At 54.5% G+C, this 27,465-nt stretch overlaps 1 protein-coding gene across 1 annotated transcript in view; it reads right to left on the bottom strand.

The window, feature by feature from the left end:
- Positions 1-27,465, bottom strand: part of NPLOC4 (NPL4 homolog, ubiquitin recognition factor) — a 67,519-nt gene that overhangs the window by 37,537 nt on the left and 2,517 nt on the right. Inside the window, exons 2-6 of the mRNA XM_062175399.1 lie at positions 25,166-25,246; positions 13,151-13,263; positions 10,491-10,667; positions 6,683-6,731; positions 5,935-6,029 (exon numbers count right to left, since the gene is read on the bottom strand). Of these exons, the coding sequence (XP_062031383.1) occupies positions 5,935-6,029; positions 6,683-6,731; positions 10,491-10,667; positions 13,151-13,263; positions 25,166-25,246 (515 nt within the window). The remainder of the gene's footprint in view (positions 1-5,934; positions 6,030-6,682; positions 6,732-10,490; positions 10,668-13,150; positions 13,264-25,165; positions 25,247-27,465) is intronic.

The raw sequence follows: 27,465 nt of genomic DNA, 5'->3' as shown, positions 1-27,465 counted from the left end.
CCCTCAGGGGGAGTGTTCACCCAGAACCCAGCCTGTGTCCCCTCAGGGGGAGTGTTCACCTAGAACCCAGCCTGTGTCCCCTCAGGGGGAGTGTTCACCTAGAACCCAGCCTGTGTCCCTCAGGGGGAGTGTTCACCTAGAACCCAGCCTGTGTCCCCTCAGGGGGAGGGGGAGTGTTCACCTAGAACCCAGCCTGTGTCCCCTCAGGGGGAGTGTTTACCTAGACCCAGCCTGTGTCCCCTCAGGGGGAGTGTTTACCTAGAACCCAGCCTGTGTCCCCTCAGGGGGAGTGTTTACCCAGAACCCAGCCTGTGTCCCCTCAGGGGGAGTGTTTACCTAGAACCCAGCCTGTGTCCCCTCAGGGGGAGTGTTTACCTAGAACCCAGCCTGTGTCCCCTCAGGGGGAGTGTTTACCCAGAACCCAGCCTGTGTCCCCATGGGGGAGTGTTCACCCAGAACCCAGCCTGTGTCCCCTCAGGGGGAGTGTTTACCTAGAACCCAGCCTGTGTCCCCTCAGGGGGAGTGTTTACCCAGAACCCAGCCTGTGTCCCCATGGGGGAGTGTTCACCCAGAACCCAGCCTGTGTCCCCTCAGGGGGAGGGGGAGTGTTCACCTAGAACCCAGCCTGTGTCCCCTCAGGGGGAGTGTTCACCTAGAACCCAGCCTGTGTCCCCTCAGGGGGAGTGTTTACCTAGAACCCAGCCTGTGTCCCCTCAGGGGGAGTGTTTACCTAGAACCCAGCCTGTGTCCCCTCAGGGGGAGTGTTTACCCAGAACCCAGCCTGTGTCCCCATGGGGGAGTGTTCACCCAGAACCCAGCCTGTGTCCCCTCAGGGGGAGGGGGAGTGTTCACCTAGAACCCAGCCTGTGTCCCCTCAGGGGGAGTGTTTACCTAGACCCAGCCTGTGTCCCCTCAGGGGGAGTGTTTACCTAGAACCCAGCCTGTGTCCCCTCAGGGGGAGTGTTTACCCAGAACCCAGCCTGTGTCCCCTCAGGGGGAGGGGGAGTGTTCACCTAGAACCCAGCCTGTGTCCCCTCAGGGGGAGTGTTCACCTAGAACCCAGCCTGTGTCCCCTCAGGGGGAGTGTTTACCTAGAACCCAGCCTGTGTCCCCTCAGGGGGAGTGTTTACCTAGAACCCAGCCTGTGTCCCCTCAGGGGGAGTGTTCACCCAGAACCCAGCCTGTGTCCCCATGGGGGAGTGTTCACCCAGAACCCAGCCTGTGTCCCCTCAGGGGGAGTGTTTACCTAGAACCCAGCCTGTGTCCCCTCAGGGGGAGTGTTCACCCAGAACCCAGCCTGTGTCCCCATGGGGGAGTGCTCACCCAGAACCCAGCCTGTGTCCCCTCAGGGGGAGTGTTTACCTAGAACCCAGCCTGTGTCCCCTCAGGGGGAGTGTTTACCCAGAACCCAGCCTGTGTCCCCTCAGGGGGAGTGTTTACCTAGAACCCAGCCTGTGTCCCCTCAGGGGGAGTGTTCACCCAGAACCCAGCCTGTGTCCCCTCAGGGGGAGTGCTCACCCAGAACCCAGCCTGTGTCCCCTCAGGGGGAGGGGGAGTGTTCACCTAGAACCCAGCCTGTGTCCCCTCAGGGGGAGTGTTCACCCAGAACCCAGCCTGTGTCCCCTCAGGGGGAGTGTTCACCCAGAACCCAGCCTGTGTCCCCTCAGGGGGAGGGGGAGTGTTTACCTAGAACCCAGCCTGTGTCCCCCCAGGGAGAGTGTTCACCCAGAACCCAGCCTGTGTCCCCTCAGGGGGAGTGTTTACCTAGAACCCAGCCTGTGTCCCCTCAGGGGGAGTGCTCACCCAGAACCCAGCCTGTGTCCCCTCAGGGGGAGTGTTTACCTAGAACCCAGCCTGTGTCCCCTCAGGGGGAGTGTTCACCCAGAACCCAGCCTGTGTCCCCTCAGGGGGAGTGTTCACCCAGAACCCAGCCTGTGTCCCCTCAGGGGGAGTGTTTACCCAGAACCCAGCCTGTGTCCCCTCAGGGGGAGTGTTTACCTAGAACCCAGCCTGTGTCCCCTCAGGGGGAGTGTTCACCCAGAACCCAGCCTGTGTCCCCTCAGGGGGAGGGGGAGTGTTCACCCAGAACCCAGCCTGTGTCCCCTCAGGGGGAGTGCTCACCCAGAACCCAGCCTGTGTCCCCTCAGGGGGAGGGGGAGTGTTTACCTAGAACCCAGCCTGTGTCCCCCCAGGGGGAGTGTTCACCCAGAACCCAGCCTGTGTCCCCCCAGGGGGAGTGTTCACCCAGAACCCAGCCTGTGTCCCCTCAGGGGAGTGTTCACCCAGAACCCAGCCTGTGTCCCCTCAGGGGGAGTGTTCACCTAGAACCCAGCCTGTGTCCCCTCAGGGGGAGTGTTCACCCAGAACCCAGCCTGTGTCCCCTCAGGGGGAGTGTTTACCCAGAACCCAGCCTGTGTCCCCTCAGGGGGAGTGCTCACCCAGAACCCAGCCTGTGTCCCCTCAGGGGGAGGGGGAGTGTTTACCTAGAACCCAGCCTGTGTCCCCTCAGGGGGAGTGCTCACCCAGAACCCAGCCTGTGTCCCCTCAGGGGGAGGGGGAGTGTTTACCTAGAACCCAGCCTGTGTCCCCTCAGGGGGAGTGTTCACCCAGAACCCAGCCTGTGTCCCCTCAGGGGGAGTGTTTACCCAGAACCCAGCCTGTGTCCCCTCAGGGGAGTGCTCACCCAGAACCCAGCCTGTGTCCCCTCAGGGGAGTGCTCACCCAGAACCCAGCCTGTGTCCCCTCAGGGGGAGTGTTTACCTAGAACCCAGCCTGTGTCCCCTCAGGGGGAGTGTTCACCTAGAACCCAACCTGTGTCCCCTCAGGGGGAGTGTTCACCCAGAACCCAGCCTGTGTCCCCTCAGGGGGAGTGTTTACCCAGAACCCAGCCTGTGTCCCCTCAGGGGGAGTGTTTACCTAGAACCCAGCCTGTGTCCCCTCAGGGGGAGGGGGAGTGTTCACCTAGAACCCAGCCTGTGTCCCCCCAGGGGGAGGGGGAGTGTTCACCTAGAACCCAGCCTGTGTCCCCTCAGGGGGAGTGTTTACCTAGAACCCAGCCTGTGTCCCCTCAGGGGGAGTGTTCACCCAGAACCCAGCCTGTGTCCCCTCAGGGGGAGTGCTCACCCAGAACCCAGCCTGTGTCCCCTCAGGGGGAGTGTTTACCTAGAACCCAGCCTGTGTCCCCTCAGGGGGAGTGCTCACCCAGAACCCAGCCTGTGTCCCCTCAGGGGGAGTGTTTACCTAGAACCCAGCCTGTGTCCCCTCAGGGGGAGTGTTCACCCAGAACCCAGCCTGTGTCCCCTCAGGGGGAGTGTTCACCCAGAACCCAGCCTGTGTCCCCTCAGGGGGAGTGTTCACCTAGAACCCAGCCTGTGTCCCCTCAGGGGAGTGTTTACCCAGAACACAGCCTGTGTCCCCTCAGGGGGAGTGTTCACCTAGAACCCAGCCTGTGTCCCCATGGGGGAGTGTTTACCTAGAACCCAGCCTGTGTCCCCATGGGGGAGTGTTTACCTAGAACCCAGCCTGTGTCCCCATGGGGGAGTGCTCACCCAGAACCCAGCCTGTGTCCCCTCAGGGGAGTGTTCACCCAGAACCCAGCCTGTGTCCCCCCAGGGGGAGGGGGAGTGTTTACCTAGAACCCAGCCTGTGTCCCCTAAGGGGGAGTGTTTACCTAGAACCCAGCCCTTGTCCCCTCAGGGGGAGTGTTCACCTAGAACCCAGCCTGTGTCCCCTCAGGGGGAGTGTTTACCTAGAACCCAGCCTGTGTCCTCTCAGGGGGGTGCTCACCCAGAACCCAGCCTGTGTCCCCTAAGGGGGAGTGTTTACCTAGAACCCAGCCCTTGTCCCCTCAGGGGGAGTGTTTACCTAGAACCCAGCCTGTGTCCCCTCAGGGTGGTGCTCACCCAGAACCCAGCCTGTGTCCCCTAAGGGGGAGTGTCTACCCGTAAAACACAGCACATTCTCGTCCCCATCCTAACCAACTTGCAGGGAGGTTTTCCTGAGTACAGCTGAGTATCTACTGATCTAACCCACGCTCCAGAGAGGAAACATGGCTCTTTAAGCTTCTTCATTTACCTGTAACTTTCCCATTCTTTGTCCATTACTTGCTCATCTCTAAAAACCACTTATCAGAAGAAAATCCATGCAGGATACATAGCAAAGATACCTGCACTCTGCTTTCAACTACAGTAAAAACTGCTGTAAGAGACCATGAAAATAAAAGACCAAAAAACAAAAAACAAGACTGTGAAAAACGTAGTCCTGGGGGCCGGTGCTGTGGTGCAGCGGGTTAACGCCCTGGCCTGAAGCGCTGGCATCCCATATGGGCGGCGGTTCGACATCCAGCTGCTCCACTTCTGACCCAGCTCTCTGCTGTGGCCTGGAAAAGCAGTAGAAGATGGCCCAAGTCCTTGGGCCCCTGCACCCGCGTGGGAGACCTGGAAGAAGCTCCTGGCTCCTGGCTTCAGGTCGGCACAGCTCTGGCCATTGCAGCCAAGTGGGAAGTGAACCAGCAGATGGAAGACCTCTCTCTCTCTTTCCCTCTCTCTGCCTCTCCTCTCTCTGTGTAACTCTTTGGAATAAATAAATAAATCTTAAAAAAAAAAAAAGAAAAGAAAAGAAAGAGGCAGTCCTGGACCCTCTGAGTTTGGGATGAATCTACAAGCTACAGGTGACTTCAGTTTCCTCCTTCACAAAATTGTCCAACAATTCCATTTTCTTTTCTTTCTAGCTTTCCTGAGGTATAACCGACAAAGTAAGAACTATATATAGTTAAGGTGCACAATGTGATTTTTGTTTTTCAAGTAAAAATTGTACATATTGGGGCCAGCGTTATGCAGCAGCATCCCAGATGAGTGGTGGCTGAATCCCAGCTCCCTGCTAATGCACCTGGGAAAGCAGCGGAAGATGACCTGAGTGCCTGGGCCCCTGCATCCACATGGGAGACCCAGAAGCTCCTGGGTCCAGGCTTTGGCCTAGCCCAGCCCCGGCCGTTGCAGTCAATTGGGGAGCAAACCCGCGATGGAAGATGACTCTGTCTCTCCCTCTAACTCTGACTTATAAATAAATAAAATACATCTTCTTAACAACTGTATCTGTTTATGGTATGCAAGCCACGGAGCAGTCACGTGGAGCACTCACTTGCCCAGCAGCTCCCGTGCGCATGCTCTTCACGTTCTGTGGGGAGCCTGTGTGGTTGCACGCTGGCGCCAAAAACCCTGGCCGCCCTGTCAGTGCCATCGGCAGATGTGCCGGAGCCTCTGCTCCGTGTCCTCAACTGAACCCAGGTTCTCCAGCACAGCCAGTCTCCACACACTCTCCAGCCCAGGGTCTCACCGCTCCCCCCGGAACGCTGAGTCTCTCACGGGCTCTCTCCTGGTTCATCACTGTTAAAAAGCTGTACCTGGGTGCCGAGGGTTGGAGGACCCCACCAGGCGAGCATGACTTTCTCACACAACACTGCTGCCGAGGCTCGGCCTGCGCCCCTCGCGGCCACCGACAGAAACTCTGGGAAGGCTGGATCCGCCACTTCCCGGAGCCTCAGAGGCGGCTGTGCAGAGCCTGGTGTGGTTTCAGACATCAGAACAGGGCCAGCGCGGCGCTCGGCGGCAACCACAGGTGCCAGCACTGCTGTGGCAATTAAGCCAGGGGAGGCCGACGGGGGCTGGGACAGCTGGGCTGAGCGCGTCCTGCACAGCGTTTCTCTCGCTGACTCCAGCAGCCGCCCGGGCCCACACGCGGCAGTCAGTGCAGCACCAACGCCAGCCAGGCGCCCGCCAGACACTCTGACCACGCTGAGGTGCAGCAGGGTGTCTGTCTCAGTCTCGACCCAGCCACGTTTTCTCCTGCAAAGTGGCAAACTTCACTCTGAGCTTTACCCTCCTCACGCACACGCCCAGGCTACCAGCACCACGGACGGCCGCGCAGGCTGCTTACTTGTCGGCCCCTCCAGTCAGCTTCCGGATGTAGGCGTGGAAGGACATGTGCTTCACGGGCGGCTCCAGGTGGTTCAGATAGTCCTCGTCGAAAGGCTGCGAAACACACGCAGTCAGACAGCGGTCCCCTGCCTGGGGGACACAGGATGGGGAGGGCCCGCAGGACAGGCCCTGGGAGCCACGCAACCCACGAGGCAGGGTGCAAAGGGACAGTGAGGGAAATGGGTGCTGGGTTCTCACTTATTCTAGGTCAGGCCAGATCTTTCTTTGTACACCAGTTACCTTTTCAAGATTAAAAGGAATCTCTACTAAACATAAACACTCTAAGTAAATAAGTTTCAGAAAAATGACACAAAACACGAAGTCAAAGATGAAGAGAAGCTTCGTGAGGAGAATCACGCCGGCCTTGGTGCCACACACTCGGCGTTAACCCGTCACCAGCCAGCACTACTACAGTAGCTCCGTCTCACCGGGACAAGCCAGAGAGGCGGTGAGAGGCAGAGCAAGGTGGCCAGTGCACACGCCCACGGGCCCGCTGTCCAGCGAGCCCTGCACGCTGCCCTTAGACTTCAGCCACTTACACTCCACCCTCCATAAGCAGGGGCTCAGCTTCCTCGGGCAGCCTGAACCCGTGGGGACACTAGGCCCAGGGCAGTAAACAGGTCAGTTCTTTTCTCCACCAGTACCCAGTGCGGGGACTCGGGGTGCGAGACGACTCTGCCCGCCCGCCCCGCGCTGCGCACACTCACCTCCAGAGGGACGCAGTGCACACACTTCCCCAGGGGGCCGTGGCGGCACCTGACAAGGGCAGGGGAGAGCGGTGATGAGGCAGTGGACATGAGCTTACACTCAGCACAGCGCCTCCCTGGCCCACAGGGCACGTGGCTGAGCAATTTTAACAACAGGTCAACACTTAATTTGATGTGCATCAGAAAAAACTGGCCAGTCCGTCAAACCTGTGTTTCAGATATCAAACGCTGAAAATGACACGAACTACAAGAAAATGTTACTGGATTTAAGTTCAATTTAAATGAAAATGTTAAGTGAACAGGAGAGCTGGTACGTTGACAGCATAAACAAAAGCCAAACTTGAGAAACACCTACTTCATCGTGTTTTACAAAAATGCACGAAGAACTTGCTCCGTGAGTTTCATTTTGGGTCACAGAAACTTGGGAACTCAAGTGCACAGAGTAAAGGTGTGGGGTGCAGGGGGAGCTGGGCGGTACCCCCAAGGCTGAGTCACAGTGCGGTCAAGACGCACAGACACGTGCAAGTCCTGAGCTCTGACAGACAGCAGGACAGAATTCACACACGGCTCTATAGGAACCTAACGGCCACAGATGCAGGTGGAGAGGGCACCCGCGTGGGTGCTGACGGCGAGCACGGCGGGAGGCCACGTGGGATCAGGGGCCGCACAGCAGCTCAGGCCACCTGCAGCAGAGCCGCATCTGGGACTCTGACTCTGACGTGCTGGTGCCACGTCTGGACCCCCCAGTCCCAGTGTCACACCTGTCACACCTGTAGTGAGGCGCTTAAAGTCAGAAACCGGCCGGCGTCGCGGCTCACCAGGATAATCCTCCGCCTGCAGCACCGGCACACCGGGTTCTAGTCCTGGTTGCCCCTCTTCCAGGCCAGCTCTCTGCTGTGGCCTGGGAAGGCAGTGGAAGATGGCCCAAGTGCTTGGGCCCTGCACCCCATGGGAGACCAGGAGGAAGCTCCTGGCTTCAGATCGGCTCAGCTTTGGCCATTGTGGCCATCTGGAGAGTGAACCAGTAGATGGAAGACCTCTCCCTCTCTATACCTCTGCCTCTCTATAACTCTGCTTTTCAAATACATAAATAAATCTTTAGAAAAAAAAAAAAATCAAAACTGAAAGGGCAACCATTGGCCAGAGAACATCACATCACTGAGCGTCAACTCAGACATTTCTAATTGGTTTCTTTAAAAAGAACTGCAAAATAGCTGGCGCCGTGACTTAACAGGCTAATCCTCCGCCTTGCGGCTCCGGCACACTGGGTTCTAGTCCCAGTCAGGGCGCCGGATTCTGTCCCGGTCGCCCCTCTTCCAGGCCAGCTCTCTGCTAGGGCCCAGGAAGGCAGTGGAGGATGGCCCAAGTCCTTGGGCCCTGCACCTGCAGGGGAGACCAGGAGAAGCACCTGGCTCCTGGCTTCGGATCAGCGTGATGCGCCGGCCGCAGCGGCCATTGGAGGGTGAACAAACGGCAAAAAGGAAGACCTTTCTCTCTGTCTCTCTCACTATCCACTCTGTCCAAAAAAAAAAAAAAAAAAAAAAGAACTTCAAAATAACCTAAAATAAACAAATGCACAAACACGTAAGAATGTTATGTGGGAGGGCTGGAGTGGTGATGCAGCAGGAAAAGCTACCACCTGCAATGCCGGCATCTCACAGGGGCACCAGCTCATATCCTGGCTGCTCTACTTTCCATCCAGCTCCCGCTAGTGCACCTGGGAAAAGCAGCTGCAGATGGCCCAAGTGTCTAGGCCCCAGGCACCCACGTGGGAGACCCAGACAAAGTCATGGCTCCCAGCATCGGCCTGGCCCAGCAGTGGCCACTGTGGCCATCTGGGGATTGAACCAGTGAATGGAGAACCAGTCTGTCTCTCCTCTCTGTAACTCATTCAAAATACATAAATAAATCCTAAAAAAAGGAGGTGCCAGCATTGCGGAGTAATGGGTAAGCCACCACCTGCCCTGCCGGCATCCCACACGGGCGCCAGTTCATTTCCCAGCTGCTCCACTTCCGATCCAGCTCCCTGCCAACGTGCCTGGGAAAGCAGCAGAAGATGGCCCAAGTGCTTGGGCCCCTGAATCCATGTGGGAGACCTACAAGAACTTTCTGGCTTCAGTCTGGCCAAGCCCTAGCCTTTGAGGCCGTTTGGGGAGTGATCCAGCGGATGGAAATCTCTTTCTTTTTCTCTCTCAGTAACTATGCCTTTCATTTATTTATTTATTTATTTAGGCAGGCAGAGTGGATAGTGAGAGACAGAGACAGAGAGAAAGGTCTTCCTTTTTGCCGTTGGTTTACCCTCCAATGGCCGCTGCGGCCGGCGCATCGCACTGATCCAAAGCCAGGAGCCAGGTGCTTCTCCTGGTCTCCCATGGGGTGCAGGGCCCAAGCACTTGGGCCATCCTCCACTACACTCCCTGGCCACAGCAGAGAGCTGGCCTGGAAGAGGGGCGACCAGGAAAGAATCCAGCACCCCAACCGGGACTAGAACCTGGTGTGCCGGCGCCGCAAGGTGGAGGATTAGCCTGTTAAGCCACGGCGCCGTATGCCTTTCATTTAAATAAATAAATCTTTAAAAAAAAAAAACAAAAAACGAAGACTTTTATGGGGACAGGCATCGTGGCACAGCGGTTAAGCCTGCATTTGGGACGTCTGCACCCTGTATCAGAGTGCCTGGGGCTGAGCCTGAGCGCCTTTTTTTTTTTCTTTTTTCCTAATATTTATTTATTTATTTGAAAGTCAGAGTTGCACAGAGGAGAAGCAGGGACAGGGACAGAGAGAGGGAGGGAGAGGGAGAGGGGGAGAGGGAGAGAGAGGGGGAGGGAGGGAGAGGGAGGGAGAGGGAGGGAAAGGGGGAAAGAGGGGGGGGGGGAGAGAGAGGGAGATAGGGGGAGAGAGGGGGAGAGAGGGAGAGGGGGAGAGGGAGGGAGAGGGAGGGAGAGGGGGAAAGAGAGGGAGGAGGGAGGGGGGGAGAGAGAGAGAGGTCTTCAATCTGATGGTTCACCCCCCAGCTGGCTGCAATGGCCAGAGCTGCGCCGATCCGAAGCCTGGAGCCAGGAGCTTCTCTCGGGTCTCCTATGCGGGTACAGTGTGGCCCAAGGACTTGGGCCATCTTCTGCTTTCGCAGGCCACAGAACAGATCAGCTCCACTTCTGATTCAGCGGCCTGCTAAAGCACCTGGGAGGCAGCAGGTAATGACTCAAGTTCAAGTACTTGGGGTCTCTGCTACCCATGTGGGAGACAGGTATGGAGCTCCTGGCTACGGCTGCTACAGCCATTTGGGGAGTGACCCAAAAGGTAGAAGATAACTCCCTCTTCTCTCTGACTTTCTCTGTCATTCTGCCATTCAAATAAAGAAATCGCGAGTGTGTGTGCACAAGCCTGGAAAGAATGAGCACATCAACAACAGCCACACTACTGCTCCACGTGAGGCCCCGGACACGCGCCCTGTCCTGGGCAGCGTCCACCATGGGCACTGCAGCCCTGTCCGCCGTCCTGGGCTCCAGCCTGCAGGAGGGGCAGGGACAGGAGGACAGCATCTCTGGGGGACATCAGGTAAATACCGACTGAAGAAGGCGTGGTTCCCCTAGACACCTGGACATCAGCGGCTCTCTTAGCATTCGAAATGTCCAAACTTACTATGTGCAGACTCAAGCTGCTAAAACCTAGCAAGACAACATGAGGTGAAACACAGTCTGAAAGCAGACAGCCACGCTGAAAACGCGCATCTCCTCGCCAGACCCAGCGAGGAGCGCGTGGCAGGGACCCGGGAGCGCCACCCGTGAGCCTCAGAGCCCGGAGCACTCACAGCTGGGGGTCTCGGCTCCTGTAGATCTTCCCGTCCTGCCTGCTGAGGTACTGGTCGATCTCATCCTCCACCACGTGTGTGCTGCCCAAGGCCTTCAGCCCCAGCGTGGTGGACGTCTCCATCTCAGACGAGGGCCCAGCCAGGCTCGAGGGAAACAGGAACAACAAATCGCCGTGCCTGTTGAGACGACAGCGGGTCAGTGCCTCCCTCGGCTCTGCAAGCCGAGCTGCAGACGGCAACTGGCACAACCAAGTCTCTGAGGTGAGGGGACCAGAATTCTCTCCCAGCACCTCACCTATTCTCTCGGCACTGCACAGACCAGCAGCAGGGCCTGGGACCTCAAATTCTCTCAACTTCACCTCAATTGTTGAAATGCGCGTACACAAATCCAGTGTGGGGCAGCCCCTCCCTTCCTCTGCTCAGCCCTCCCCTCCCACACTGGATCCTCCCGTTCCCAGCTACCCTCTCTCACACTCACACACACCCGTACACACACCACAGGGTGGTTACTGCCTTACAAAACAGGATTCCCAGGAGATACTGCATTTTCAACACACAATCCCTCTTGAAACCCACCCAATTTAACTGCTGGGCAACAGCAAATGCTACTTTCAGTGGCTGCATAACGCACCCCACCAAGGCTGCTCTATAAGCAACCGGCAGTTCCCACACTGAAGGGCGACATCTCATCTCCCACCATGACTGACAGCAGCAACTGCCTATGGCCAGACGCCCATGCGATTCTCCCTCTCCTGGACAGCTCCCTGGAGGGTCTTGTCACACTGAGATCAAAGACTTCTTCGGGGGGTGGGGGGGCGCGCTGTGGTGCAGCAGGTACAGCCCCAGCCTGCAGCACCCACATCCCTTACGGATGCCAGTTCGCGTCTCAACTGCTCCACTTCTGATCCAGCTCCCTGCTAATGCGTCTGGAAAGGCAGCGCAAGACGGCTCAAGTGCTTGGGCCCTGCACCCACGTGGGGGACCTGGAAGAAATTCCTGGCTCCTGCTTGGCTGTTGCAGCCAATTGGGGAGTGAACCAGTGGATGGAAGACCTCTCTCCCTCTCTCTCTCTCCGCCTCTCCTCTGTAACTTCTGCCTTTCCAATTAAAAAAAAAAAAAAAAAGAAAAAAAAAAAAGACTTCTGTTTCCAGCAGTGTAGCAAATTTTTCCAAATATCTGCCCACCAGAATCAATTTTAACAAAAATACCTGAAAATACACTGCTGATCGCTAAAGAAAGGAGAGGAAACCCCCCAAGACCCCAAACCCAGCAGTGAACCCAACAAAAACAGCAACGGACAGGGAGCTCCCCCCAGGCCAAGGCCACAGCTAGGAGCCTGCAGCTGTGAGCTCCCTGCCCAAGACGGGCAGCTGACCCGAGGCTCACAGAGACCCAGGCCGTCACGAGGGCGTGGGCCGCTGGGAAATCCACCAGCTGCCAACAGCAGCCAGGGAGAAAACCCCGCCTCCACCTCCAGGGAAAAAGGCAGCTCTGAGACCCGACCCTCCAGGGGCCTGCTCTGCCCGCACTCCGGGGTGAAACAGCTGCTTCCAGGAGCCCACAGACAGGCCGGACACGGTCATGGCCGCACAGCACCCCCTTGTGACAATAAATGAGATGCGCACTTTCTCCAGAGAAAAGCCACAAAACTTGGCAGTCCCACAACCAAATATAACCCTTGAAAAACATCTACAAAACTAAGTATTCAAGAGAAGCAAACCACCCCAAGCAAGCATGGAGAGAACAGTAAACAGCTATAGACTGCCACGGACCCAGGCACGGGAATAAGCCTAGATGCAGAGTATCAGCGAACAATGGAACAGAACAGGTGAGCCAGCGAGAGGCCGTCTGAAATGCCCGGGGAGATCCTGCAGGGAGGCATCCGGCCACAAAGCCAACACTCACACAAAGCACGCCACTGTCTTCCAGTGCTCACCACGTGTCGGCACTGCGCTGCCGAGTGCAGCTTCACCAAGACACACAAGCCAAACACGCGTAACCGTCATGAGAAACGGGGCTCGACGTTCACAGCCCTTTACAAACTCAACAGACGATGAACTGAGAGTAACTGAACACCACACCTGTCTGTCTGCCCCTAGGTACACCAGCTTGTGAAGCTTAAAGTGACCAAACTGCCCAACAGCCCATTCTTCTGACTGGCGGACACACAGGGCAGGCCGGCGCCAGCAGAGGGCTGCCTCACGCCTGGGGTTCTGCTGCAGCCACAGCCAGCACACCCGCGCCGGCTCCGCACGGCTCCGCAGACCACCCTGTCTGCCACAGCCTCTCCAACACGGCCCTCACAGCACAAAACAGACAAACTGACGGGAATGCACGCCACGCAACCTGACGCACAAACGGTGGGGTGCTGAGGGGCCTCTGCAGGCTTTGTGGGTGGACACTGGGCCCCTCCCCAACAAACAGCCAACATGACAGACTAGCACATGGTCACGCTCAAGGCCACTGCCCACAGAGAACCAGCTGAGTGCCAACTCTGACTTTCTCCTAAGTGACACACTCCCCAAAGCTCCACAAAGTCCAGATTCAGGGACAGCTGAGTAGCTGGCCAGCCACACAGCCTGGTATCTCCATCAGTTAGCAGGACCACAATCATGGAACGGACGTGAGCAGGCTGTCCCGGTTCTTCCAGGCACACTTACTTGATCCTCAGCAAGCTGAGGGACTTGTTCGATGAAGCCGTTATCTCTCCAGTCTTGTTTCTATTGATGTAAACTGAGAAGCCGTTATTCTGGAAGCCGAATTCCTTTGCAACCTAAAATAAGCCCAAAACAACAGAGGTTTACTGCGGAAGCCAAGCATCGGCACACCACACACGCATCTTAGACACGAGGGCGAAAACACCCAGTGGAGGCCAGGGCCTCGGAGCAGCAGGAGAAGCCCTCATTATCACCATGATTGTTCAAGTCCTAGCTGCTCTGCAACCTTTTATTTCTTTTTTAAAGATTTATTCATTTATTGACTTGAAAGAGTCACAGAGAGAAACCACTGGTTCACTCTCCAGATGGCTGCAACCACCAAAGATGGGCCAGTCTGAAGCCAGGGGCCAGGAGATTCTTCCAGGTCTCCCACATGGCTACAAGGGCCCAAACACTTGGGCCCTCCTCCACTGCCTTCAAAGGCACACTAACAGGGATTAGAGCTGGATTAGAAGTGGAGCAGCTGAGACTTGAACTGGTGCCCATATGGGATGCTGGCCTCACAGGTGGCAACTGTACCCACTGTGCCACAGTGCTGGCCCCAGGCGACTGAGTCTAATCCAGCTTCCTTCTGGGAAGGCAGGAGGACATGACCAAGATGCTTGAGCCCCGACCACCCATGTGGGAGAAGTGGACAGGGTTCCTGGCTGTGGCCTGGCCCAGGCACGACTGCTGAATCACTTGGGCATGAACCAGCAGACAGAAAATCTCTTTCTGGGGCCAGTGCATTAAGCCAGTGCCTGCAACACCAGCATCCACTAAGGCACCAGTTTGAGTCCCAGCTGCTTCACTTCCAATCCAGCTCCCTACTAATGCGCCTGGGAAGGCAGTGGAGGATGGGCCAACTTCTTGAGCCACTGCCACCCCTATGGCAGACCCAGATGGAGTTCCAGGTTCCTGGATTTGGCCCAGCCCCAGCCTTTGTAGCCATCTGGGGAGTGAACCAGCAGACAGAAGATCTCTTTCTCTGTAACTCTTTCAAATAAATCTTAAAATAAAAAGGAAAATCTCCTTCTCTCTTGTCATTCTGCCTTTCAAATAAATAAAGCTTTTTTAAAAGATTTATTTCTTTATTTGAGAAGCAGAGGTAGAGCGGGAGAGGGAGAGAGAAGGCTTCCATCCGCTGGTTCACTCCCCACGTAGCTAAAACAGCCAGATCTGTTTTAGATCTGGCCGATCCAAAGCCAGGAGCCAGGAACCTCCTCCGGATCTCCCACGTGGGTGCAGGGGCCCAAGGACTTGGGCCATCTTTTCCTGCTTTCCCAGGCCACAGCAGAGAGCTGGATTAGAAGTGGAGCATGGGCCGGCGCCGCGGCTCACTAGGCTAATCCTCCACCTTGCGGCGCCGGCACACCAGGTTCTAGTCCCGGTCAGGGCACCGATCCTGTCCCGGTTGCCCCTCTTCCAGGCCAGCTCTCTGCTGTGGCCAGGGAGTGCAGTGGAGGATGGCCCAAGTGCTTGGGCCCTGCACCCCATGGGAGACCAGGAGAAGCACCTGGCTCCTGCCATCGGATCAGCGCGGTGCGCCGGCCGCAGCACGCCAGCCGCGGCGGCCATTGGAGGGTGAACCAACAGCAAAAGGAAGACCTTTCTCTCTGTCTCTCTCTCACTGTCCACTCTGCCTGTCAAAAACAAAACAAAACAAAACAAAAAAAAGAAGTGGAGCATGGGGCGGAAAAGCCATTGTAATCTGTAAGCTGTACTTTGGAAATTTATATTCATTAAATAAAAGTTTAAAAAAAAAAAAGGAAGTGGAGCAGCAGGGACTTGAACTGGCACCCACGTGCAATGCTGCCACTGCAGGCGGCGGCAGCTTTACCCACTACACCACATTGCCAGCCCCAAATAAATCAATAAAGCTTTAAAAAAAAAAAAAAGCTCAGAGGACTATAAACTGCTCATCTTTGTTAGTCAAATTCCTTTCATGATTTCATGCTTTTCAGGAAAACGTAGTCTCATGCAGGTGTCAATTAAAATGGGAAAAGTCATTGTCGAAAAGCACAAGATCTTGGCCATGTTAGGTAAGTTTGCACAGCAGGTAAAGCTACCGCCTGCTGCATGGGCATCCTGTAAGTATGGGTTTCCAGTCCCAGCTGCTCCACTTCTGATCCAGCTCCCTGCTAATGTGCTTGGGAAAGCAGAAGAAGATGGCTCAAATCCTTGGGCCCCTGCCCCACACGGACGACCCGGAAGAAGCTCCTGGCTCCTGACTTTGGCCTGGTCCAGCCCTGGCCATTGCAGCCACTTGGAGAGTGAACCAGCGTATGAAGACCCTTGTCTCTCCTCTCTCTGCAACTCTGCCTTTCAAATAAATAAATAAACCTTAAAGTAAAAAGGATTTATATCATGTATGTGATACTACCTGACAGCATGTGATACCATGTGACTATGTATGTTTTACCAAGCTAATAGTGGTAATTTCAATAAAATAAAGCACTAGGAACTAAAGACCGTGGAACCTGGCTACCAAGTGCAAAAAAGGCACAACAACTAAAAATACATTTGACTTTTCTCTGAAACAGCTTAGATACAAATTGAAATTAACATATTGTGGCATTTCACCTATTCTGCAAAAACAGAAAATAACGATTTTCTGTAGACAAAACACTGCAAGCTGTTGCTAAGAATGGAAGTCTCTTGGCGGAAGCTTTAGCTGTACGAAAGTTACTACCACATAGGAAAAGCAGTTTCCTAAGTGCGGAGGGTGTGACACAGCCAGCACTTTTTCTTTTCTTTTAAATATTTATTTATTTATGTATTTGAAACCTAGAGTCAGAGACAGAAAGAGAGGAGCCTGGAGCCTCTTCTGAGTCTACCATGTGAGCAGAGACCCAACGACTTGGGCATCTTCTGCTCTCTTCCCAGGCCAACAGCAGGGAGCTGGATCAGAAGTGCAGCAGCCGGTCTCCAACTAACACCCATATGGATGCCAGTGTCTTTTTTTTTTTAATTTATTTATTTATTTGAAAGTCAGAGTTAGACAGAGAGCGAAGGAAAGGCAGAGAGAGATAAGAGAGGTCTTCCATCCACTGATTCACTCCCCAATTGGTCGCAATGGCTGGAACTGAGCCGATCCAAAGCCAGGAGCTTCTTCCGGGTCTTGCATGCACGTGCAGAGGCCCAAGCACTTGGGCATCTTCTACTGCTTTCCCAGGCCATGGCAGAGAGCTGGATTGGAAAGCAGAGCAGCCAGGAACTGAACCAGCACCCAAATGGGATTCTGGCACTGCAGGCAGCGGCTTTACCCGCCACGCCACGGCGCCGGCCCCTAGATTCCAGTACCTTCTGGCAGCTTGACCTGCTACGCCTCGCAGACCCCAAGGCAGTGCTTTTGAATCCAAGTGGCTCCCTGTGAACTCAGGGCCAGGCCACTGGACTCAAAGGCGGCTACGTTTCACACAGGACAGGCAGTGAAAGTGACTGCTGCTACGAACTCTGCGACATCAGCTAGACAGAACGCATTGGGCATCAAGAAAAACCATGGGGCTGGCACTGTGGCCTGGCGGGCGGCACCACCACCTGCGATGCTGGCATCACATATGGGCGCTGGTTCATGTCTTCGCTGCTCCAATTCTTTTCCAGCTCCCTGTTAATGGCCTGGGAAAAGCAACAAAAGAAGGCCCAACACTGGTTCGAGTCCCAGCTGCTCCTCTTCTGATCCAGCTCTCTGCTATGGCCTGGGAAAGCAGTGGAAGATGGCCCACGTCCTTAGGCCTCTGCACCCTCGTTGGAGACCTGGAAGAAGCTCTTGGCTCCTGGCTTCAGATCAGTGCATCTCCGACTGTTGCAGCCACCTGGGGAGTGAATCAGTGGATGGAAGACCTCTCTCTGTCTCTCCTTCTCTCTCTGTGATTCTAACTTTTAAAATAAATAAGTAAATCTAAAATAATAAAATAAAAATCTTACGGGGCCCAGTATTAAGCAGCGCATCCCATATCAGAGCACCGGTTCGAATCCTGGCTGCTCCACTTCCAATCCAGCTCCCTGCTAATGCACCTGGGTAGTGGAAGATGGAACAAGTGCCAGGGACTCTGCCACCTACGCAGGACTCCCAGCTGAAGTAAGGGGCTCCGGCTTCAGCCCAGCCAGCCACTGCGGCCTTCCAGGAGTGAACCAGTGGGCAAATGATCTCCCTCTGTCATTCTTTCAAATACGTAAATCTTTAAAAAACAAACTAACAAACACACAAATCTAACGTGAGGGTTTAGCAACTGCGCACCGAGGTGGAACCAGAAGGCAGGCGGCCCCAGCTCCACGCGCACATCTGCTTCAACATCTGGCTGTGCAGATTCCCCACGTACTTCCTGCTTTGTGTTCTACTTCAAGCAGCAGCCCAGTGTTCTAGAGAAGGGCAGGTCACAGGTGCAGGGGAGGTGTGGGCTAGCAGCTCCCACGGGACGACGCAGGTGGGCCCTGCGGGGAGCAAGGCCAGGACCGCGACAGGACCACACAGGGCTCTAGAGAGAGAAGCAGCAGATGGCCTCACAGGAACCCAAACTGCACCTGCATCAGTGCTAAGGCCATGGAGACGGGACCAGAGCTCCACAGCGCACCACGCACAGCTGCAGGGGTGAGGGCCAGGAGGCCTTTCAAAGCCCATGTATTTTATTTTATTTTATTTTATTTTATTTTATTTTATTTATTTATTTTTTTTTTTTTTGACAGGCAGAGTGGACAGTGAGAGACAGAGACAGAGAGAAAGGTCTTCCTTTTGCCGTTGGTTCACCCTCCAATGGCCGCCGCGGTAGCGCGCTGCGGCCGGCGCACCGCGCTGATCCGATGGCAGGAGCCAGGTGCTTATCCTGGTCTCCCACGGGGTGCAGGGCCCAAGCACCTGGGCCATCCTCCACTGCACTCCCTGGCCACAGCAAAGAGCTGGCGTGGAAGAGGGGCAACCGGGACAGGATCGGTGCCCTGACCGGGACTAGAACCCGGTGTGCCGGCGCCACAAGGCGGAGGATTAGCCTATTGAGCCACGGCGCCGGCTATTTTATTTTATTTTTTTACTTGACAGGTAGAGTTACAGACAGTGAGAGAGACAGAGAGAAAGGTCTTCCTTCCGTTGGTTCACCCCCCAAATGGCCGCCACGGCTGGAGCTGCGCCAATCCGAAGCCAGGAGCCAGGTGCTTCCTCCTGGTCTCCCATGCAGGTGCAACGCCCAAGCGCTTGGGCCATCTCCACTGCCCTCCCGGGCCACAGCAGAGAGCTGGACTGGAAGAAGAGCAACCGGGACTAGAACCCGGAGCCCATATGGGACGCCAGCACCACAGGCGGAGGATTAACCAAGTGAGCCACGGCGCCGGCCCTCAAAGCCCATTTATTAGAACAGATGTACAGCCAAATTATTAAAGACAAGTACAGGACCCAGCGCTGTGGCTCGGGAGGCGGAGCTACCACTTGATGCCTGCACCCCTGACAGTGCCAGCGTGCGCCCCGCACTTGCAGTGCGATACAGCTCTCGGCTAACGCACACCCCGCGAGGCAGAGCTGATGGCCCAAGCACTTGGGTTCCTGCCACCCGTGTAGGAGACCCAGACAGAGTTCCTGGTTCCTGGCTACTGAAGACATCTGACAAGCAAGTGAGCAAGGAGAAAAATTCTCTGTCTCTCCAAGTCATTCTGCCTTTTAAATAAATTAAAAAAAAAAAAAAAAAAACATGAATGGCAAACTCATGGATGTGAGACACCTGAAGTATTCAAACTCAGCAAGAGAAAGTAGAAAGTGGTTACCAGGGGCTGTGGCAGGCGAAGGGGGAGCTACTTAACGGGTACAGGACTTTAGGTTTGTATGGTAAACATTTTCTGGTGGTCACTTTCACAACAACATGAATATACCTGACACTCCTGGAGTGCACAGCTGGTGAAGGGGCCAGCACTGTGTGACAGTGAGTCAGGCCGCAGCCTGCAGCGCCAGCCTATCATGTGAGTGCGCTTCCAGCCCTGGCCGCTCCACTTCCGACCCAGCTCCCTGCTAACACGCCTGGGAAAAGCAGCAGAAGATGGCCAAGCACCTGGGCCCCTGAGACCCACAAGGGCCCCCAGATGGAGCTCTAGGCTCCTGCTTTCGACCTGACCTAGCCCTGGTCAGTGCAACTTTTTGGGAAGTGAATCAGCAGATGGAAATTTCTCTCTGTAACTCTACCTTTCAAATAATTAGTTAAGTAAGAAGGATTAAAATTGTCCAGTGTGTTATTATTACAATAAAAATTATATAAATCTGTATGTATTGAAATTGGAAGTCTGATGCTATAGCACAGGTCAAGCCTCTGCCTGCAATGCCAGCATCCCATATGGGCGCTGGTTTGAGGCCCAGCTGCAAGCTAATGCGCCTGGGAAAGCAGAAGATGCCCCAAGGACTTGGGACCCTACACCCATGGAAGAGACCCGAAAGAAGCTCCCGGCCCCGGCCCCGGCCCCGGCCCCGGCCATTGTGGTTGTGGCCATTTCGGGAGTGAAACAGCAGATGGCCTCATTTTCATCTCTCAAAAGAAATCAATTTGTGCTCAACAATGTCTCATAGCCCAACTACTAAACGATGAGCCTGATGTCCCACCACCCCCTGGGCTGTGCGCACACCTGTCACGTAAGTGACCCGTCCAGCAGGAAGGGCCTGCTGCTGGCCTGTGCTAAGGGGGAGCACACCAGTTCCGTGCCTGCAGAACGGGCGCTGGTGCTGGGCACCCTGGAAGACAGGTACATTGACCACTGCTTATTTAAAATGCTACAGGAGGGCTGGTCTCTGACTGTGAGGTCACTGGGAGATCGTATCCCTTAATTTGACTTAGGATTCCTTCTTAAGTATGCACAATAACACAGGATTTAAATAAATTCTAAATGTATATATAAACACTTTTTATAAGTACAAAATTATCATAACAAGGAAAAGGCAGCGTGACCACATCTTTGTTAGGCACACACAGTAATGTTTCTCCTGGAACTCAGCCGTGTCTTAGACATGACGAACTACAGCAACCCCAACCCAGGACGACCCCACGTGGTACACACGTGTAGCTGTCGGTGCATGTGCACACAGGCACGGGGGTTATTTACAGTCAGTAGAATCTCAAGGGCCTCTTACTTGCTTATTCGTATTTTTCTGTATTGTTTGACCTTGTGTAACAGGTTCAAATTATTTTTATGATCAGAGGAGAGGTTTTTCATTTGAGGAAATGTTCCCCAAATCTATTTTAGAGAAATGAATGTGTTTGAGTACCCCCAAGAAAATTTATTTTAATTAATTTTTACCAGATTCAATATGACTTGTACAGACAAGTCCAAGAACATAACGATATGCCCTTCCTCTCTCCCAAATTTCTCTTAAGCAGTGGCTCACGTGCTGATAACGGCCTTGGTGATGAAGTGGTCAATGACGGACACCTCACCTCCCCCACTGCGCCAAGATGAGCGTCTGCCGATCCGCACCCATGAACTCCCCGGGGAAACAACCCGGATTTCAGAATAACACGGGTGCATGTCCAAGTCACAAGCACGACATTGCATTTTCTTTATTTAATTTAATTTTTTTTTTTTTTGGACAGGCAGAGTGGACAGTGAGAGAGACAGAGAGAAAGGTCTTCCTTTTGCCGTTGGTTCACCCTCCAATGGCCGCCGCGGCCAGTGCACCATGCTAATCCGAAGGCAGGATCCAGGTGCTTATCCTGATCTCCCATGGGGTGCAGGGCCCAAGCACTTGGGCCATTCTCCACTGCACTCCCGGGCCACAGCAGAGAGCTGGCCTGGAAGAGGGGCAACCGGGACAGAATCTGGAGCCCGACCGGGACTAGAACCTGGGGTGCCGGTGCCGCAAGGCAGAGGATTAGCCTGTTGAGCCACGGCGCCAGCCAAGAACCTCTGAAACTTTCTGAGTCTCACTTGGTCTGACAATTCTGGGTTTTTTTATTTTCTTCTAGAGATGTATTTATTTATTTTCAAAGCCAGAGCTACAGAGAGGGAGAGACAGAGAAAAAGATATCTTCTATACGCTGGTTCACTCCCCAGATGGTTGCAACAGCCAGTGCTGGGCCAGGCCAAAGTCAGGAGCCAGGAGCTTCATCCAGGTCTCCCACGTGGTGGCAGGGACCCAAAAACTTGGGCCACATTTTGTTGCTTTTCCCAGGCCATTAGCAGACCTGCATCACAACGAAGCAGCCGGGGCAGGAATCCGTGCCCATGTGGATTGCTGGCATCGCAGGAGCAGCTGTATCCACCACGCCACAGTGCTGCCAGACAATTCCACTACTTTAACATCACTGACAAAAATCCAACCTGAAAACAAAATCACGGGCCAGCGCTGTGCTGGCAGGCAAAGCCTCTGCTTGCAGCATGGGCATCCCACGTGGGCGCCGGTTCAAGCCCCGGCTGCTCCACTTCCCATCTAGTTCCCTGCTGAGGCGCCTGGGAAAGCAGTGAAGACGCCCCAAGTCCTTGGGCCTCTGCACATGGGAGACCCAGAAGAACCTCCTGGTTCCTGGCTTCAGCCTGACCCAGCCCTGGCTATTGCAGCTATTTGGGGAGTGAACAGGGATGGAAGATCTCTCTATCCCTTCTTCTCTCTCTGTAACTCTGCCTTTCAAATAAAATAAATCTTTAAACAAAAAGAATAAATAAATCTTAAAAAAAAAAACAAAAAAAGAAATCATGGGGCTGGATTGGTGGCTCAGGTTAATTTGCCGCATGCAATGCCCACATCCCACATGGGCGCTGGTTCAAGTCCCAGCTGCTCCACTTCAGATCCAACTCCCTAACACACAGGAAAGCAGTGGAAGACGGCCCAAGTGCTTCTGTCTCCCAAGTGGAAGACACAGAGAAAGCTCCTGGTTTCAGCCTGGCCCCACCACGGCTGTTGCAGCCATCTGGGAAGTGACCCAGCAGATGGAGGATTTCTCTCTCTGCATAACTCTGCCTTTCAAGTAAGTAAATAAATCTTAAAAAAATAAAATCATCCTCTCTAAATGGTGCCTACAGGCTTAATAAAATTCCCTGGTGCTGGCATTGTGGTCAAGCTGGGTGAAACCACTGCTTATGATGCTGGTATTCCACGTCAGCACCAGTTCAAGTCCCGGCTGCTCTGTTTCCAATCCAGCTCCCTATTACTGCATCTGGGAAGGCAGTGAAGGATGGCCCAAGTACTGGGCACTGCTCCCCTCCAGAGACCCTGATGGAGCTCCTGCCTCCTGGCCTCCGCCCAAGTCTGTTAAATAAAGGGGGGGGTGGGGGGCAGCATTGTGGCACAGCATAGTCTCAGCCACTGCTTACAATGCCAGCAATCCACATAGAGTCCTGGCTGCTCCACTTCCGATCTAGCTCCCTGCGAATGTGCCTGGGAATGCAACTGCTAGGGCCCCTGCTGCCCATGTGGGAGACGCAAATGCAGCTCCAGGCTCCATGCTTCAGCTTGGCCTGGCGCTGGTCACTGCAGCCATTTGATGAGTGAACCAATGGATGAAGATCGATCTCTGACGCTCTCCCTCCTTTTTTTTTTTTTTTTGCCAGGCAGAGTTAGATAGTGAGAGAGAGACAGAAAGTTATACACAGTGAGAGAGAGAGAGAGACAGAGAGAAATCTCTTCCTTCCGTTGGTTCACTCCCCTAATAGCCACTACGGCCAGCGCTGCGCCGATCTGAAGCCAGGAGCCAGGTGCTTCCTCCCGGGTTTCCCATGCAGATGCAGGGACCCAAGCACTTGGGCCATCCTCCACTGCCCTCCTGGGCTACAGCAGAAAGCTGGACTGGAAGAGGAGCAACTGGAACTAGTACCCGGCATCCCGACCGGGACCAGAACCCGGGGTGCCGGCACTGGAGGTAGAGGATTAGCCAAGTGAGCCGCGGCGCCAGCCCTAACTGCCTTTCAAATAAATAAATAATAAATCCTTTTTTTTTTTTAAAGATTTATTTATTTATTCGAAAGTCAGAGTTAGAAAGAGAAAGAGAGAAAGAGAGAAAAAGAGAGAGAGAGAGAGAGGTCTTCCATCTGCTGATTCACTCCCCAGATGGCTGCAACGGCTGGAGCTATGCCAATCTGAAGCCAGGAGCTTCTTCCAGGTCTCCCACACGGGTGCAGGGGCTCAAGGACTTGGGCCATCCTCCACTGCTCTCCCAGGCCACAGCAGAGAGCTGGATCGGAAGTGGAGCAGGAGGGACTTGAACCGGTGTCCATATGGGATACCTGCACTTAGGCCAGGGCATTAACCCGTTGCACCATAGCGCTAGCCCCAATAAATCTTTTTTAGAAAATAAAATGGGGCCAGCGCTGTGGCATAGTGGGTAAAGCCACTGCCTGCAGTGCCAGCATCCCATATGGGAGCTGGTTCGAGTCCCAGCTACTCCACTTCCCATGGCCCAAGCCCTTGGGCCCCTGCACCCACTTGGAGACCTGGAAGAAGCTCCTAGCTTCAGATTGGTGCAGCTACACCCATTGGGGCCAATTTTGGAGTGGACCAACAGATGGAAGACCTTTCCTCTCCACCTCTCCTCTCTGTGTGTACGTATAACTCTTTCAAATAAATAAATCTTAAAAATAAAAAAAAAAAAAAGATGTGTTTATTTATTTGAAAGGCAGAGTTAGAGAGTGGCAAGGGAGAAACAGAGAGACCTTCCATGCACTGGTTCACTCCCCAAGCGGCTACAACGGTGGAGGGGCTGCGCCAGGCTGGAGCCAGGAAGTCCATCAGCCTCCCATGTGGGTGCAGAGGCCGAAGCTCTTGGGCCGTCCTCTCTGCCTTCCTAGGTGCATTGGCAGGGAGCTGGCTCACAAGTGGAGCAGCCAGGTCTCGAACTGGCACCCATGTGGGACGCTGGTGTCGCAGGTGGTGGGCCTCGGTGGTCACATCCAGAAACTACATCTCCCGGACAAGCGCTATCAGTGACGGCTCCAGGCGGCTGAGCGCGACCCTCGGCAGATCTCTGCTCCTCCAGCCTCATCCCCGCTTCTGTGAAAACGGACGGTTCTTGCTCCAACGTACGACAGAGACGTTACATACGTGTACAGAACTTGGTTTTGTTTATGGAAAAACAGAAACTATGTATGTGTATGTTTTCATCATTAAAGAGGTGTTACAACATCTGCTTGTAACATACTGGAAAGCCTGTTCTGGAAGAGCTGGGTAGTAAATATTCCAGCTCCACCAACCACGCACTTGGTCACACCCACTCAGCGTGGCCACTGTGGCTCCAAAGCAGCCAGAGGCAACGTGACGGCGAGTGTGGCTGTGCTCTGGCAGCACCTCCTTCCCCAAGGCGGGAGCCGGGAGCCGGCCAGTGTGCCGGTCTCTGGGCTGAAGTGAAAAGCAAAGCCGCCCACCTACTCCAAGTCTCACATCCCATTCCAGGTCTGGCTTGTGCTCTTGCACATACGTTGTTGTTTTTTGTTTTGTTTTGTTTTGTTTAAGATTTATGTATTTACTTGAAAGGCAGTTACAGAGAAAGAGAGAGGTTTTCCATCCACTGGTTCACTCCCCAAAAGGCCGCAACAGCCAGGGATGAGCCACGCTGAAATCAGGAGCTCCATCCAGGTCTCCCATGTGGCTGCAGGGGTCTAAGCACTTGGACCATCTGCCGCTGCTCTCCCAGGTGCGTCAGCAGGGAGCCCGATCTGAAGCGGAACAGCCAGGACTCGAACTGGCACAACCTGCTGCCCCAGGACACAGCCCCTCACGTCACTTATGCTCACAGAGAGGCGGGTGTGGCTTTCACGTCAGAGAAACAGTGGGATCATGGCTCAACGCGTGCTTTTCCCAATTCCCCTTGGAAAGACGCCGGGTGCTTTTCCCACATTTTCACTCACACGTGTGAGAACACTTTGTACACTCACCCACGGAAAACTCCCAGGCCCTGCAACTTGAAGCAGTGACCAGAGTGACCACCGCGTCTGCAGAATCCCCACCCAGACACGGCAGAGACGAGTGACGTGCAGTGAGGAGGAGGAGGAGGGCAGACAGGAGGGGAGGCCGCGCCGCGGTACCTTTTTTAGAAACGTCGCGGCTGTTTCTCTCTTGGTCGCGGTGATCCGCTTCACGCCATCCGGGGACTGGACGCGGATTATCTGTCGCAAACGAAAGGAGACATTTACCGCCCAGCCTGTGAGCATCTGGCTCCCTGCAGGGTGAAGCCCAGCCTCACCCTTCCCTTCCAACACCCAAGCACACTTCCTAGAGGAGGAAGGGGGGGGATCCTGAGGGTACCCCCTGGGGTCTCAACTTTTTTTTTTTTTGACAGGCAGAGTGGACAGTGAGAGAGTGAGAGAGTGAGAGAGAGAGAGAGAGAGACAGAATCTTCCTATTTGCCGTTGGTTCACCCTCCAATGGCCACCGCGGCTGGCGCGCTGCGGCCGGCGCACCGCGCTGATCCGATGGCAGGAGCCAGGTGCTTATCCTGGTCTCCCATGGGTTGCAGGGCCCAAGGACTTGGGCCATCCTCCACTGCACTCCCTGGCCACAGCAGAGAGCTGGCCTGGAAGAGGGGCAACCAGGACAGAATCCGGCACCCCAACCGGGACTAGAACCTGGTGTGCCGGTGCCGCAAGGCAGAGGATTAGCCTATTGAGCTGCGGCGCCAGCCATCAATTCTTACCATTCACTCTGAAGTCAACTGTAGTGTGGGCATTTGACCTAGCGGTTAAGATGCCCACAACCACATCAGAGAGCCGAGTTCAAAACCTGCCTCCACTCCTGACTCTAGCTTCCTGCTAGTGCACACCTGGGAGGCAGTGGTGATGGCTCAAAAGTAATCTGGTTCCTGCCCCCCTTGTGGGAGACCCCAGACAGAGCTTCTGACCCCCGCTTCAGCCTGGCCCATCCCCAGCCTTTGCAGGCATCTGGGGAATGAACTGGAAGATGGGAAGTCACTCTCTGCATCTCAAATAAATAAAAATTACTTTTTAAAAGACAATTTCAATTTTCATACATTTTCTAAAATATTTATTTATTTACTTGAAAGGTAGAGTTATAGGGGCCGGCACTGTGGTGCAGCAGGTTAATGCCATGGCCTGCAGTGCAGGCATCCCATATGGGCGCTGGTTTAAGACCTGGCTGCTCCATTTCCGATCCAGCTCTCTGCTGTGGCCCAGGAAGGCAGTGGAGGATGGCCCAAGTCCTTGGGCCCCTGCATCCGCATGGGAGACCAGGAGAAGCACCTGGCTCCTGGCTTCAGATCAGCACAGCTCCGGCCATTGTGGCCAACTGGGGAGTAAACCAGCGGATGGAAGACCTCTCTCTCTCTGCCTCTCCTCTCTTTGTGTAACTCTTTCAAATAAATAAATCTTAAAAAAAAAAAAAATCAAAGGTAGAATTATAGAGAGGAGATAGACAGCTTCCATCTGGTTCACTCCCCAAATGACCACAATGGCCAAGGCTGTGCCAGGCCAAAGTCAGGAGCTTCTTCCGGGTCTCCCACGCGGGTGCAGGGGCCCAAGCACCTGGGCCACCTTCTGCTGCTTTCCCAACCATTGCACCACAGCACCGGCCCCAATTGTCATTCTTAAAAAGTGTAACTGAAACAGTCTCTCTCCAACCCTCTTTAGAAAAAAATCAATAAATCTATACACAAGACCAGCGTTGTGGCGTCCCGTATGGGCACTGGTTCAAATCCCGGCTGCTCCACTTCCACCCAGCTCCCTGCTAATGCACCTGGGAAAACAGCAGACAATGGCCCAAGTGCCTGGGCCCAGATAAAGCTCCTGGCTTCAGCCTGGCCCAGGCCCCGCCACTGTGGCCATCTGAGTAGGGAACCAGAGAGTACGTAAGATCTTCCCTCTCTCTGTAACTCTGCCTTTCAAATAAATAAATCTTGAAAAAAATCTTTATACATCCATTAGACTAATTTAAAAGAAACACAGGAGATCTTCCAATCTGTTACTTACTTTTAATAAAAAAAAAGATTAAAAAAAAAAAGGTTTCTAATGCCGTGATAAAACTTAGTAGACTTTGGGATTCCTTTTGAATTTTTTTAACTTGGGAGTCAGAGGGACACAGTGAGCTGCCATCTGCCGGTTCAGTCCCGGATGCCTGCACGGGCCAGGGCAGAGCAGGGCTGAAGCCAAGAGCAGGAACTCTCCCGGGACAACGCCTGCTGCCTCCCAGGGACTGCATCAGCAGGGCACTTGGCAGGAGCTGAGCCGGCACCAAGTCCAGGCACAGCAACGTGGGGGATGGGCATCTCAACCCCCCGCCAAACGCTGGGCCCCTACTAGGGTTCTAAAAAACACTGACAGGACTGGTCTGGAAGGTCAGCAGGCCTGGGCAACATGGACAGAGCACCACCTTA

The sequence above is a fragment of the Lepus europaeus genome, chromosome 18 (assembly GCF_033115175.1).
Source record: "Lepus europaeus isolate LE1 chromosome 18, mLepTim1.pri, whole genome shotgun sequence".
Taxonomy (NCBI): Eukaryota; Metazoa; Chordata; class Mammalia; order Lagomorpha; family Leporidae; genus Lepus; species Lepus europaeus.
The sequence above is the reverse complement of the archived record's forward strand: the minus strand, read 5'-3'. Positions and strand labels throughout refer to the sequence as shown.